At 40.4% G+C, this 14,395-nt stretch overlaps 1 protein-coding gene across 2 annotated transcripts in view; it reads right to left on the minus strand.

Annotated features, from left to right (window-relative positions):
* VWA8 (von Willebrand factor A domain containing 8) overlaps positions 1-14,395 on the minus strand; it is a 123,091-nt gene that overhangs the window by 73,347 nt on the left and 35,349 nt on the right. For both annotated transcript variants that reach the window (XM_084844917.1, XM_084844919.1), the window contains 7 exons: positions 14,024-14,137; positions 10,088-10,256; positions 9,500-9,577; positions 7,471-7,586; positions 6,556-6,662; positions 4,830-4,936; positions 2,579-2,650 (listed from right to left, as the gene is read on the minus strand). In XM_084844917.1, coding sequence (XP_084701043.1) covers positions 2,579-2,650; positions 4,830-4,936; positions 6,556-6,662; positions 7,471-7,586; positions 9,500-9,577; positions 10,088-10,256; positions 14,024-14,137 — 763 coding nt within the window. The remainder of the gene's footprint in view (positions 1-2,578; positions 2,651-4,829; positions 4,937-6,555; positions 6,663-7,470; positions 7,587-9,499; positions 9,578-10,087; positions 10,257-14,023; positions 14,138-14,395) is intronic.

Consider the following 14,395-nt stretch of genomic DNA (forward strand, 5'->3'; position numbering starts at 1 on the left):
CAGAACATGTTCTCACAGAAATCGCTCTTATTTTTATTCCCTCGTGAAAAACAGGCCACAGGTAGGCTCACATAACTTAGACCATGACCCTGTTCACATGTAACGCTAAGTCACCGTGGTTAGGATTGTTAAGTGAACCACAGTAGCTTAGCATGTTGTGTGGTGGGAGAAAATCCCAACAATGATGGTTAGTAAACCACCCCCTGCAGCAGGGCCCTGGGGTGGCTTACCATTACATGTGCTGGGCTCTCCAGTGGTTAAAAGGGCTCTGGGTAGTTCCTAGGCTGTGACCGTAAGAGACAGCGGCCTAGAGTGTCCTGCACTCCCAGTGACAGTCTAGGCATCACAGCCGACCTCTATGGTCGCTGTCCCATAGTGACGAATGGAGTGGCCAGTGTGTGCATTTTCCAGGCACAACGGCCACTGGGATAACTGCTGGCAGTGTTGGGAGGCCAGGGAACTAACTCCATGGGAATGGGTAATTAAATCAGGCTGCACAGCGCAGTTCCTGGTCACGTGATGGGCGTGCGCATCATGAGTTTCCTACCCCGCCCCCCCAAATTGTAGTTCCTTTAACCACCCTTCCCCCAGTTGCATCTGAACAGGGCCCATGTGCAAAAGTGGTTGTGTGAATTTGAACCAATGAAAAAATTGCTTTCAGCAGTACCCTCAAATCTGAAAACAGTTCTGATCACTTTCGCAACTTTAAGACATTACCAAGTTTCTCTCTCCTTCTGTTTTCCATTGATCAAGGAACCTATGTGATTCAGCCAAGATGGAAGTAACTGAGTTCTGAGTAACAGCTGGACTTATATTTGCAAAAATGGGGGATCAGCCATTGTTTGCTTCTTTCCTGTTCCAGCCGCCCAAGGACACATCCAGGTGAACCCTGAAACCACATCATCACCTGGTAGAGCCCAATTTGAATGTTTGCGAAACATCCTCCCCCATTTCATCTTAAGAATCTGACCATGATGCAGACATCATGACCAACATGGCTGGCATCTCCCCCCAACTCCTATTTAATCTCCCCTTGCCCCCACCCCACCCCACCCCGCTATTTGTAACATCTTGCCTGATGAAGAGATCTGGAGATCTTGAAAGTTTGCACTTTTTTGCAATCTTTGAGATACTCTGATATAGGTATTACACTAATATGGATTTTGGACTAACCAGGTTTTGCATATAGGTATTACACTAATATGGATTTTGGAATGACCAGGTTTGCATGAACAGTTAAACCACGGTGGCTCAAATAAGCCACTGTGGTTTGCGGACACCACAGCCCTACTCCGCCTCGTAGGTTGTCATGTCATGAGAATCCAGCGAAGGTGAACTCTTGGTGTGGGTAAAAAATTGCCCACAACCCTAAAACAGCCCATGGTTTCCAGGTGGTCTGTTACCTGAGCCAGCAACCTACCCTTGCCAGGTTCACATGACACAGCAACCTACCGGGGGAGGGGGTGGTTGGGCTACATAATAGTCTCCCACAGGCACCTGGGAACCACAGTGACTTAAATAAGCCACCGTGGTTCAATTTGATTGTGCGCACCCCGTTATTGAGCCGTGGTAGGTTGTGGTATTCAGTGGCCGCTGCAAGTATTCAAGCTGCTCTAAGCAGTTGCCATGGCTTATCTTGACGTGCGAACCCAGCAAGGGTGGTTGTTGCCATAATTAACAAACCACCCACAACCCTTGGCTATTTTGGGGTTGTGGGTGCTTCATTAAATCTGCACCGGGTTCACACATCACGATAAGCTGTGGCAACCACCCACTGAAGCTTGAATACTCACAATGGCCACTGCCATGCGGTGCAACCCACTGTGGCTTAAATAAGCTATGGTGGGCAGTGGCAATCATGCAAACCGGCCCAGTGTGTAGTACAACACAGATGACTTCTATGTTCGACTCTAAGATATGGTGCAGTTTGAGAGCTATTTCCACAATTAAAAATAATTACTGAAAACAGAACGAGGGTACTTCACACTTTAAGGCATGTTTGCTGCATTCACACCAGTGTTACATATTATGAACACAGTGCAAAACAGAGATCTGCTTCTCCACTTCAGGAGACATATAGAAGAGTTACAGTTACCATGGCTCCCTGATGTGTCACCCCTTCACAGTTCATGTATTGCTTACATGGAACAGAGCAAACACGCCTGCTGCCACAGCATGTAAATCATAGTTACCATGAACAATGCTTAAACATTTGCAATTGGCAAACTTTTCATATAATTTAGCGCGCTACTCTTTTTAACCCTGCTTATCCCAGATGTGGAACAAAGGAGGCATTTATTTTATTCTGCTTAATTTCCAAAACACATTCTGTGACTGAAGTCAGCATTTACAACAATTTTATATTCTTGGATACACTTTTTAAAGGTAAAAATAGAAGGTTATTAAAATATTAAAATAAAATCTTATTTAACTGCTTGTATAACAGTTGAATCTGAGGTGATGCAAAAAAAAAAAATCAACCTGTGTCAACTTACATAGGTCACAACTTTCAACAAATTCAAACTACAATACATAAAATAAATGCATACATTAGCAGGAAAGATTTTATTACTCTTACCTGGTTGCCAACTAAGAGAAGATGCTCTCCAAGTAAGAAATCTTTTAGCATATCTTCCATCACCATCATATGCTAGAGAGAAATGCAAACCATTTTGTAGAATTTGAAACAAAAGATGTTAGCAATTACAAAGCAATACCCAAGTATTTCTACTACGGTGCTTAATACACATGTGGCCATTTCTGTTGTTCCAATGATGCTCAGCTATTACATCCATTTGGTGAACCAGTAATATTTTTCTTTATTGATAAGAACCTTGCACTGGATCAGGACTATTAGTTCATCTAGCTCAGTAATGTGGGTTGGATCCAATTAACCGCAAAGGAGAACGAACATCGGTCCTAGTAGAGGAGTTTGCACAGTGCAGTAGCAACTCTGTAGCAGCTATCCTAGTTGTACAAGCAAGAGAAATTGTACAAGTTGCTAGGTGCAAAACAGTTGGATGCTTGGTAGAAAACAACCCTTCTGTAAGTGGGAGACAAATCACTGATCACTGTCTCCTACAGTGGCGAGCCAGATGCCCTAGAAAACCTCACAAGCAAGACAAGATGATGCTAAGACATTTACTGGTTTGACCCCAGCAACGGGTACATACCCAACATTAAGAACTTAATTACAGTTCATTTAAAACACAGAGAATTTAAATGAGCATAAGACATTCCAAAAAGTCAGTTAACATATCCAATACTCTGCCAAACTCCAGTGCAAAAAAGACTTTTTAATGCACCCTTTGTCCTTCTCTACCACCACTCCCATCATTTATTTCATGTTACCAGTTGTTTATATTAAAATGTGTAAATATGTCAACTTCTTATTTATATACATTATACTGCACAATGCAATTTAGGCCTAACTATACTATATCATACCAGCTCACTCATTTTTTTCCTTCACAAATAATTTTTAAAGCAACAAAAACAACAGCACAGGACTATGAAAATCTTGATAAGCAAAAAATAGGTCATTTCAAGTAGGTCAGAGACTATGTAAAGGAATAGGAATCTCTATGTAACAGCCTTTTCCCTTCATCAACACCTTTCACATCACCATCTTTAGACACCAATATATAACCCACCCAACCCAAGGTGTAAATACAGACAGTTCCAATGCTGAACTGAGTTTCTAAATCCCTCTAGTGTAAGATAACATAATTTTCCAACACTGCAGTAAATAAAACATGTTATTGCAGAATTTCAAAGGATTATCCAACCAGATCATAACTGGTGGAAGTAGATAAAAGATGCAAAACTATTCCTTGCATCCAAACTACATACGATGTATTGTGATACTACTCAGACAAAAATGGGAACTCTTCTTCCCAAATATCTTTATTTATTTAAACAAATCCTAATGTACAAAAAAACAAACCTAATCTCTTAATATAAATTTTAGGGCCAGAGCTAATAAAAGGGTAGCTCATTAAATACTCACTTTAATATAACCATCATTAGCTTCAATGGTCATGTTCAGATGGATCGTATCTTGGCTTAGCCTTCTGCCTGCACACGTAGCCCCTTTGCTCCTTCCTTCACGCAAACTGTGATTAAACTAGAAAGTCTCTACTTAACCATCTGAACTAGAAACTAGAGTTACCAGCTTTGGAGAAAGCCAGGATCAGTTTGAAGTTGGTTTAAGTTCCTTGTTTGTTTGAAGATGGCAGTGATAGCATCCCAGTCTGGATGAAATGGGAAATTATGGTTACGTAGAGACTTCCAGGTTTAACTGCGATTCGCCTGAAGGAAGGTACAGAGAGGATCTGTGTGCAAGCTTATTAAGCAGAGATATGATTGTCCAAACCAGGCAATTCCTTTTTTGAATGAAAAGGAATTCACTTTGCAAGCCCTCCTACTCAAACCTCAGCAGTATCAGTATTCTTCTCCCACTGAAATTAAACTTTCCAATGTCCTCAATCCTGCTAAAATGAAAAGGAATCTTCAAAGAAACGCAGGTGGGACTTGAGATAACTGCAGAAACTAGGAGCGCCCAGCCCATTGCTGGAAACAGCAACAGCAATCCTCTTCAAGGTGGCAGTTAAGAAAACTCTTCAGCAGTGAAGGGTTAAGCAAGAACACCAGAATGATGTTTACAGTATTATAATCATATCACAAAAAGATGGTGAAGAAGTTTGGCCTCTAGTCATCTGAAGCTCTTTAACAGACTTTCAAAACATCTGCCTTTCTACCTTAAGTAACTACTTAAAGAACAAAATGGTTTATTACAAAAACCTTTCCAGTGAAAGGCCAGCACTTACTTGAGTGTTTTCATAGAACAGAACATCAGGCACCTTCATTCTTTCATAGGGGTTGTATACTGGAATGGTAACAGACCCAATCCTCAGGATTCCTGAATTTACTTCACCTGGATGTTTTAGATAAATTAAGGATCACCGATTAGTAAACAGATATGCACAGCTATATCCATTAAAAGATGAAATGGAAATATTTGATTTTAGTAAGGTCAGACACTCATAGATGTGGGAAACATAACCTATGGCAAAAGTGATCATACAGATATTTTAAGAAGGGGCATGGAACCCTGTTAGAGAATATACTTAAGAATATAGTTGTGTATTATAAAACCTTATATAAAACTAAGTAGAAAAAAGACTCGTGACTTTAAATCAGCACTGACTGAATGTTAATTATGATGACGTTGTTGTTGTCATTGTTATTATTTATTACGTTTCTATTCCACTCCATAGTCGAAGCTTTCTACGTGGTTTACAAAGACTAAACTTAAATTAAGTCATAGAATCATAGAATAGTAGGGTTGGAAGGGGCCAATAAGACCATCCAGTCCAACCCCCTGCTCAATGCAGGATTGATTGAGCAGTCAATATTGATTGGTACTCCTTGCAATTACATCAATATGCAAGTTAGCTGTAACTATCTTGAACATGGTATATATCTGATGAAGGTATTCACTTGTAATATATCATAAGGTAGAACACCAAAATGTACCTTTGCACATCCCCCCCCCCCCCAAATTTGAAAAATATTTTCACACACAAAAAATCCTATTACAGTAATCTGGACTTAGATGGCAATTTTTAAAAGATCAGAAATTAATTTCCATTCAGTTTGATAGCAAGGTCTTACAGAAAACAAGCACATCTTCAGGCCCAGTATAGAAGACACAGATAGCCAAGCAGGATGGCTGTAGCCCTTTTTCTTTAAAGCAAATTATTAGCACAGGGAATCTTTACAGCCCAAAGCAGACATTTCAGCCCTCAGGATCAGCCTAACTAAAAGCCTGTCAAAGATGAACTGCCATGTAAGGGAGGGGCTGTAGCTCAGCAGCAGAACACATGCTTAGCATCTGGAAGGTCCCAGGTTTGATCTCCAGGTAAACAACTCAGGTGGAAAGGCTGGGAGAGCTGCTGCCAGTCAGAGCAGGCAATACTGGACTAGATGGACCAATATGTACCTGTCCCTCTTTTAGCTGCAGAAATGCTTGTTCTGTGACAAGGAAAGGAGGGGTAATTATAGACACATGAAACCACTAGTAGCCTTACAAGCATGCTCTTTTACTGCATCAGAAGTTACAACAGAAGTTTCAGACATTAAGAAAGGAAAGGAGACCACTGAGAGAGGGTGTGCAATCGCCCTCCAATGGTTGCTCAAAATGACCCACTGGCAAATCCGGTATAGAACAAGAATGAGGAATTAGGCAGAAATGTATATTTGAAGACTTTAGGGATCCGAATCGGAGGCTTGTTCACACTGGATTTGGGCCTCAAAAACAAGCTGCTTATTGTGCTCTACCACTATCTGGGCAAGCCTGATTAAGCATAATTTCCCTTTAGCTTCTGTGTTCACCTACAACAGCAGTAAACCCTCAGAACACAACAGCTTTCACAGAAGTACACAACTGGAGTTCTAGAGGGAAAAGAAACCAAAATACCAGATCAGGCCCAGTTTGTGTGTTTATCTTGAAGTTCACTTTAGCAGAAGAGGGGTGGGTGGGTGTCAGCTTACAGCTAAAGTCTTTTCCTTCCATTTTCTGAGTTTCAGTAGGGCTTGTTTCAATTCCAGAATCCAGCAGGTTTTTATGTAAAGCAGATTTCGCAAGGTTGGGTAAAAACCTAATGAGAGAGAAAACAGTGGCAACATTACTTTCAGGGAGAAAAGTATGGTATTTTCCTCTTCTCCTACAGGAGACAACATCTGTAGTGCTTTTGGGCCACTGAATACCATTATCATATATGTTACTATGATGATTTCAGACATGTCATGGGTGTGTGTATTTTGTTGGGTTTTGTTTTAGTTGAGCATGAAAATTAGAAAATATATTGTGGTACAGCAGACTCCTTCATGTTTCTTTCCATTACCCTTATGGTCATTCCAGTCCAAAGCATCCAGAATATATAAATTGTTTAGTTAAGACTACAATCACCAAGGCAAAGCTTTTCCCTTCATAAGAGGTCACAGACCTGTAGAGGAAACCTAATGTTGTCTCTGCATAGTGGAAGAATATTTTGGACAAGTAGAAAGAAAAAGGTTATCCTTTTCCCCTTCCCCCTCCCATGAGAGGGGGGGAACAGCACTACAAGGTTCCTGTGGCTGGAGCAACAACACTCCTGCAGTGCAGATACACTGTAACATTTTGTTGAGGGTGCCCACTTGTAAGCAACTATTATTCATATTCGGTCAAATGGAAGTATTTCTGGCAGAAGGCTATCTGATCTAACTTATTGCAGTAACAATTACAGACCTATTCCTGTCTATATAATGCTGGCAATTTTGTCTTGATTGTTTTGTAATCATAAGTGGGAATTCAATTAAACACAAATCAAACAGAGGGAAAGTGATGTTTCCTGTCTGGGAATTTCAAATTGTTAAAGAACTTAAAGTATTAAGCTACAAGCAAGTCACAATAATATGAAAATATACCTGGAAAGGCAAGCTTTATTGACAGCATTGTAGAGGCTTTCATCTGGATAGTGAGATAGTCGCTGACAAATTCTCAGTAGCTGCCGTGTAGACAAGGATGATGCTAGTGACTGTGCCTATCCAAAGTAAAATTAATTTAATCCAGTATTTAGTAATCAGTGACAAAGGATGGAAGAGTGTTTACACACACACACACACACACACTAGAAGAGCCACTGTCTAAACTGTCAATGAATCCATTTATCTGGGTTAGAACCTCTTCCCCAGATTCTAAAGGGCAAATTTGCATTAGTTAGCTTATTTTTTGGAAGTAAGCACTTGAAACAAATCTCTTCATCAAGCCAGTCCCTTCAAATGCATTAGTTCCCAAAGGCAGTAATGTTTCATTTTCTTCAAACAAGGCGTTGCATTTGCAACATGTGAAAGCAAATGTCCAAACATCAGCCAAAGTCTAAATCTAACAAAAAGAGACTTAAGCAAATTTAACGTCTGGCAGGGACATCCAAACTCAAGACACAGTCCACATTTAACAGCAAGATTAATTCATGAATTTAACAGGTTAACAACTGAGTTTGTGCTCCATCATTATCACCTTACCCAAGAGTAAACACACATCTGGAACCCTGCAGGGGGAAAGAAGCCATGTTCTCTCCCCTATCCTACATGAGCCACTATGGATAATATACCTAAGGCATGCATTTCAACTTACAGCACAAGCAAGCTATTTATAATTCTTTCTGCAGATGACCTGTCACTACGCATCTGTAGGATTCTCCCCTCAGTCTGAACTGTGACTCACTTCTGATATGGAGATCTCTGGATATTTTGCAATTTTAAAAAGGTATACCTACTGAGAGGCTCCACTTTTCAGATGCTCTGTAATTATATATCACTAAATAATTTAATCCTATGCATGTTTAGACAGAAAAAAGACTAAACTTTTTAGACAAACATGCATAGAATTGTGGCCTTAGGAAGAAAACTCCATCTATGTAAAGCTCCACATACAATTTTCAAGACATATCAGATTTAGGCATTAAATGAACAAGACATAGAAATGATTTGCCCTTCAAAGCTGCAATCATCAGGTAATACGTATTTCATTTCCTCTTAAAAATGCAAACGTAAAATTACGGCGCAATCCTATTCAGATAGGCAGCTGTCTCTGAATTCGGAGGTGACTGCCTATCCAAAGCAGAGCAGGAGAAGCACGGAGGGGATCATTCCCTCCGAACTTCTCCTGCCTTGCAGTTTCAGCTAGACAGCCGATTGTGGCTGTCTAGCCGCGGGAGGGGTTAGTGGGGGAGGAGGCTGCTGTATAGCACATTGGATGTGTTGTACAGGCATTTCTGCCCTCCCCACCCTGCCCCTTTTCGGCCACTCCACACTCCTCTTGCAAGTGCGGAGGATGGGGCTGTTCCGAAGTGGGGTGAAGTTGGTTCCCGGAAAGCCAGATACCCTATGGCCGTCTAGCCGCTGTCTAGCGGCCACAGGATTGCTCCCTTAATAATAAATGTATTCAAATAATAACATTCTCTGACCCTCATTCTAGTTTGTATCTTCATTTCCACCAAGACAGTCCTAAATAATCCTCTAAGTAAAAGGCAAGGGCTTATTGTTCGAAAACAGTAACGCTGTCTACTCACAGTGTCACAACAAACTTGTAACTATTGTAAATAGATGAACCACCTATGGCACTGAATGCTTTCACAGCAATTTAGGGCAAAATCCTATGCATATTTAGACAGAAAAAAGTCCTACAGCTCCCAGCATTCCCCTGCCAGCCATGCTAGCTGTGGAATGCTGGGAGTTGTAGGACTTTTTTCTGTCTAAACATGCATAGGATTGCACCCTTCATATTAAGAACATGCTTAAGTGTTGGATAAGGATCCGCTAAGAATGACTGTCATTAAAATCACTTCCTGAAATCCTAATACTTCAAAACAGCATGCTGGTAGCATGTGGTGGTACTCTGGTCAACCAAAGAACAAGCGAGACAGACAATTAAAATAAGAAAAGCTGGACTCACAGTGGGATCATTTGTTTCACGAAGTTTGTGTGTTAAATTCAACAGCCGCTCTACTGCAGCACTAGGCACATTTGGGACCTGAAACAAACAAACAAACAAACAAACAAACATGACTAGTGTACTAGTGAACTCATTCTCTGAATGGCAATCCTTAATGGAGAGGTATCAACTTGGTTTGCAGAAGTAAACCAAGTTAGAGAAAAAACCAAGGAAGAAAACCCCCAAACAGCCCAATGAGGACTGAGCATGCTCAATGGCCACAGAATGTTGAGTGTCTGTTGGAGGGGGAAATAATAAAAATAGGATGGGATGGGTGGAAGAGAAGGTGGAATAGAGTATCCTGGAAAGGGGCTGACTGGAACCCTGAACAGGAGCGTAGAGATAATTTTTCCATGTACAAAAGTACAAATAGGAGCAGACAGCCCCCACGCAAGTCAAGCACTTCTAGTGCAGGCCCTTGCACATCTCCAACTTAATCACAAGTACATTCTGAGAATAGCAAGAAAAGCAAGAAAGCAAGAAAGAGCAAGTATTGATCTGAATAGCAACCAATGCCAAGCAACAAAGCAAAGCTTTGTGAACACTTACCATCTCTTTAATAACTCTAATTTCTTCACTCTTGCTCAGAGGCTTTATGTGATGGAAAAGGAAAAGTGTTAAGAGCTCTGGGCCCAGCCACTGCTGAGTGGTGCTTCCTATGACAGGAGGCTCTGCTAAGGCAATTATTCTGAAGGAAGGCTGGATGGGAAAAATGGACCTGTGAGAAAATAATACATTTTTTATGTCTAATCTGAATCTGAATGCAGATGAGACTGCTCTATTCAGTTCAAAAGCATCCTTTGTTTTTGCATTTCTGCCCATGGCATGGTACAAGAAGAGAATTAATCTGTTTTTCAGTTTTGAAGACCAACACAGTGACTGCATTTGGAGGACCACCTCTCGGCTTAATAAACTGAAATATGAACAAGACTTTTGCCTGTGCATCCAGCCCCTTTGGACAAGTCAGCAAACAAACCAGAAAGTCTTTCTATAATTACTTGTTGAAATCGGGAAACTATATTTATTTGTTTGTTTTATTCCCTGCCTTTCTACCAAAAATGGCACTCAAGGTGGCTATGGAATATGCCAGGGTATTCAATCAATTTCAAACGCTGGTTGAGTATCCTGGCTTGTTTCAAAGCTGTTAAACATCGTTTCCTGCTTTGGACATAATGGGTAACTTATAGTTAACTGAAGACAGGAAGCTAACTAGTTAACTATACTGGCTCACGCAAAAAGGCTGTATGAGCAGGCAAAAGACACATTTATATCTCACCTTAAGGACACAACCTGAACAAAAAATGTAAGCTGTATAGTGCTGGTTGGCAAGCTGGTTTGGCAGTTACAAAAACATGTGAATATTTCAAAGAGAAATTGGGGACTGCCTGTTGAAAACAGTCACCCAGATCAAAGCTCTGAATGGTGACATTAGTTATTTTTAGCTGAAAGTCCTAAGCCTCAAAGCTAATCCCTGACTGATAAACACAAACAATAAAGTGTCTGAAATAATCATGTGAAATGGGAACTATCAAGGAAAAGGAGGGAAGGAGGATCCCAGCCACCGGGACCAGCCCCAGCCTCCCTGCAAGGGAGGACCGCCCAGGACCCAATCCTGGGACCTCCTTCCCAAAAACAGGACTGGCCAACCCTGGCCTTTCAGTCCCCCAAAATACCCAGTAGCCACCCTCTTAATCCAAGAGGCACTGACATTAGCACTGAGGTTATGCAGAGAGATCACACCAACTAAAGGTTGGATAAAGATTTATTAAGATCAAAATAAAGGGGTAGAAGGAAAGGGAAGAATGGAAATAGAAAGTTACACAAAGGGTACAAAGCTAAATCACTTAACTATATACGGAGAGCTTCATGAATGCACACCCAAGCAAAATACTAAATCTACCTGGCCTATCCTTGCATACCTAAGTATGGATCTCCCTGGATAGCAACCAGACATCTGCAGGTCCAAGGCCACCAGGATGAAGGCATATTATGCCTCCACCTCAGCCCACTTTTAAAGCCCAGCCCTGGCAACCCAGGGCAGATTTTGCTTCAGCCAATCACTGGCTCAGTCCCTGGGTGGACCGCCCTGGCCTCCAAGAGCCTGGAACTCCCCACCAACTCCAGCTGTTGGCACTTTCTGGTTAGCAGGGACTGCATTTGGCCTTGGACAAAGGGCCAAGGAGCCTCTAGATTACACACAATCCCAGGTGGTTACCTCCAACGTGGTACCCTACCCGATCTTATGGCGGAAAGCAGGCCGTTATCCTTGACAGGAACCAATGAATATGCAATTGTCAAAATGTAGGAAAGCTGCAAAGTTCAGAGGGTAGCAACTAAGCTTATCAAGGAACAACTATTTTTCAAATAGAGGAGGGCAGCTATCATCACGTTTTCACTTTTATTCACTTCTATTTTCATTACTAAGTAGGATAACATGCTCATTTCTGAAACTCATCTCAATCCTTCTGTATGATTATTTCTGTCAGGAAATGCAGTAATACTAGCAGTCAACTTCATCACATGCTGCCAAAGTAAGTGGATCTTCAAAAAGAGGATCTTCTAGTGAAATATCTGTGAACCACTGGTATACAGCATCAGTGCTATGCATTCCTAAATAATTCTGTCTAGTCCTCAGATTAAAGGAAATATACGGCGCCTAAACATTTTGGAGAAGCCCAGTTGTTCACACTGACTTCTTGGAATGAGGGTCACTCCATACATTACATGGCAACAAGGTCGTGCTTGCGGCTGACATCCACTCCCTGGAACATGGATTTATACATTTATTATAACTTTTAATATCTACATTTCCTAATAATTGGAGCCATAAATACCTATTTCTAACAAGCATAATAATATTTTAACATGGATGTTATGTTTTGATATGCTGGCCAGGGGTTAGTGTTTTATAGGCCTACTGCTGCTGACTCCTGCTTTATAACTTAGGTGTTGTTGTTTTTAAGGATTTAAGGTTTCGTTTTTTATTTTAATTTGTAAGCCACCTTGAGTATAATTCTATTAAAAAGACAGGATATATGAATGTGAAATAAACACCCTTTCCCCTGCCACAATTTGTCCATTGTAAATCACCCTCCATAAGCTGCTGTTAGCAATACAGGGTTACTGTATTTTTTATCCAACACATAGGAAAGTACAGAGGCCAGTCTGAATGGAAAAGCAACAGGAAGGGAGAGATTTAAGCAGCCCCTCACCCTGCAACCCTCTTTGCTCTCAACTGAATTCCCTAATGCTTCTTTTCAGTTAAAAAAGTAGGGAGATGATTCACTTGTAAAAAAAAAATGGAAGCAATGACTATTCCCCCCTTTTTCTCCACTCTCAGTTCCCTTCTCACCTTTCCAACCACTCCTTCTCTCAATGTCCACCTAGCTCAGCTCTTTATGTTGTGATAGTAGACTTTTAAAGGTTTTTAATAAAAGATAACTGTTTTAGGGGGGAAAGATTTAACAGTAAAAAAAAACCTTTGAAATGCTCAGGATTTTAAATAACTAATGGTGCACATCATGGCTACAAAGAACTATTGTTTTTTCCCATTTAATTTAATGTTACTTTATTTCAAAGAGAAAAATACATGCAACAAAAATGAATTCACACAAGAAGCTTACTTATTATAATTCTTAGTATATCATGGATATGCTTGTGGAACAACTAAAGTAAAACAGCCTAAGGAGAAGCTCACTGTCTAATGAAAAATTGGATACATAAGTTACATACACGTGTGTGTGTGTGTGTGTGTGTGTGTGAGAGAGAGAGAGAGAGAGAGGGAGAGAGAGAGAGTCTGTGTAATATATTTATCTATTAGAAGAAAGATAGGTATCTGTACTTAACAGGAATTTGCTAAAATGTTTGAAGAGCTTTCACATAGGAAATAAACGGAAACCATGGTGCCATTATATCATTTTTAAAATTAGAATTCCTTCCTTGCTGAGTAGTTTTGTACATAACAGCCTCTCAAATCTATTGCTGTTTAGGTGGCTGCTTCGGAGACTTCCAGTTATGTGCTATACACAAGTGTGACACTGTATACAATTGTTTAAAAAAGAATTTATGCAGGAATCCAGGGATGTTAGGTTCAAAATAATGAAGAAGCACAGCTTTAGGTGTTTCAAGTAGTCTAATATGGAGAAATTTCTGACAGCCATCAGCAACTATGTTCTAAAATACCTGTACTGTCAAACATTCCCACCAAAGATGAAAACATGAGCCAATCTGGCCACATCCCTTCCAACAACACTGACTATAGTTTGGATATATAAGGTGAAGCCTTGCAGGTGTAATCTACCAACTACTGAGAACTTTGTACTTTACATTGAGAACTTCCTTTACATTGGTATTGACTGATAAAGAAGCAAAAGAGTCCAGTTATACCAAAAATCTTTTTCTTCTGAAGACATACCTAAGACAGTCTTCCATACCCATACAAAAAATTCTATGAATCAGGGCACAAATTAATTCTGAGCAGCTTACCTTTGCTGTAGTTTTTCATCTGAGAGCTGCAACTCTTCTTTTAACTTTTTATATCTATCTTCCCTGAGCAAGCGGGTGCCATCATGAAGAGTAATGTCTCTATCATGAATTAACCTGTATAAGAATTGGCAAAAAAAGGGTTTTAATCACATTGGATTGTCTGTTCTGATAACTAATATTCATTAATTAGAGAAACATTTTTCTGCCTGTCTTTTATGGATGGCTTTCTGAAATTGAATTTAGAAATCACTTGACATATTGAAATATACACACATAAAATAAACAAATAGGCTCCAACAAGAATGAGTTGAGAGCCTTGCTCCAATGTGAATACATTTTCTGAAGCATGCAGGTCACAGTCAATAGTTCAGA

The sequence above is a fragment of the Heloderma suspectum genome, chromosome 3, assembly GCF_057233095.1.
Source record: "Heloderma suspectum isolate Gila_16-S chromosome 3, 16-S_ref, whole genome shotgun sequence".
Classification (NCBI taxonomy): Eukaryota; Metazoa; Chordata; class Lepidosauria; order Squamata; family Helodermatidae; genus Heloderma; species Heloderma suspectum.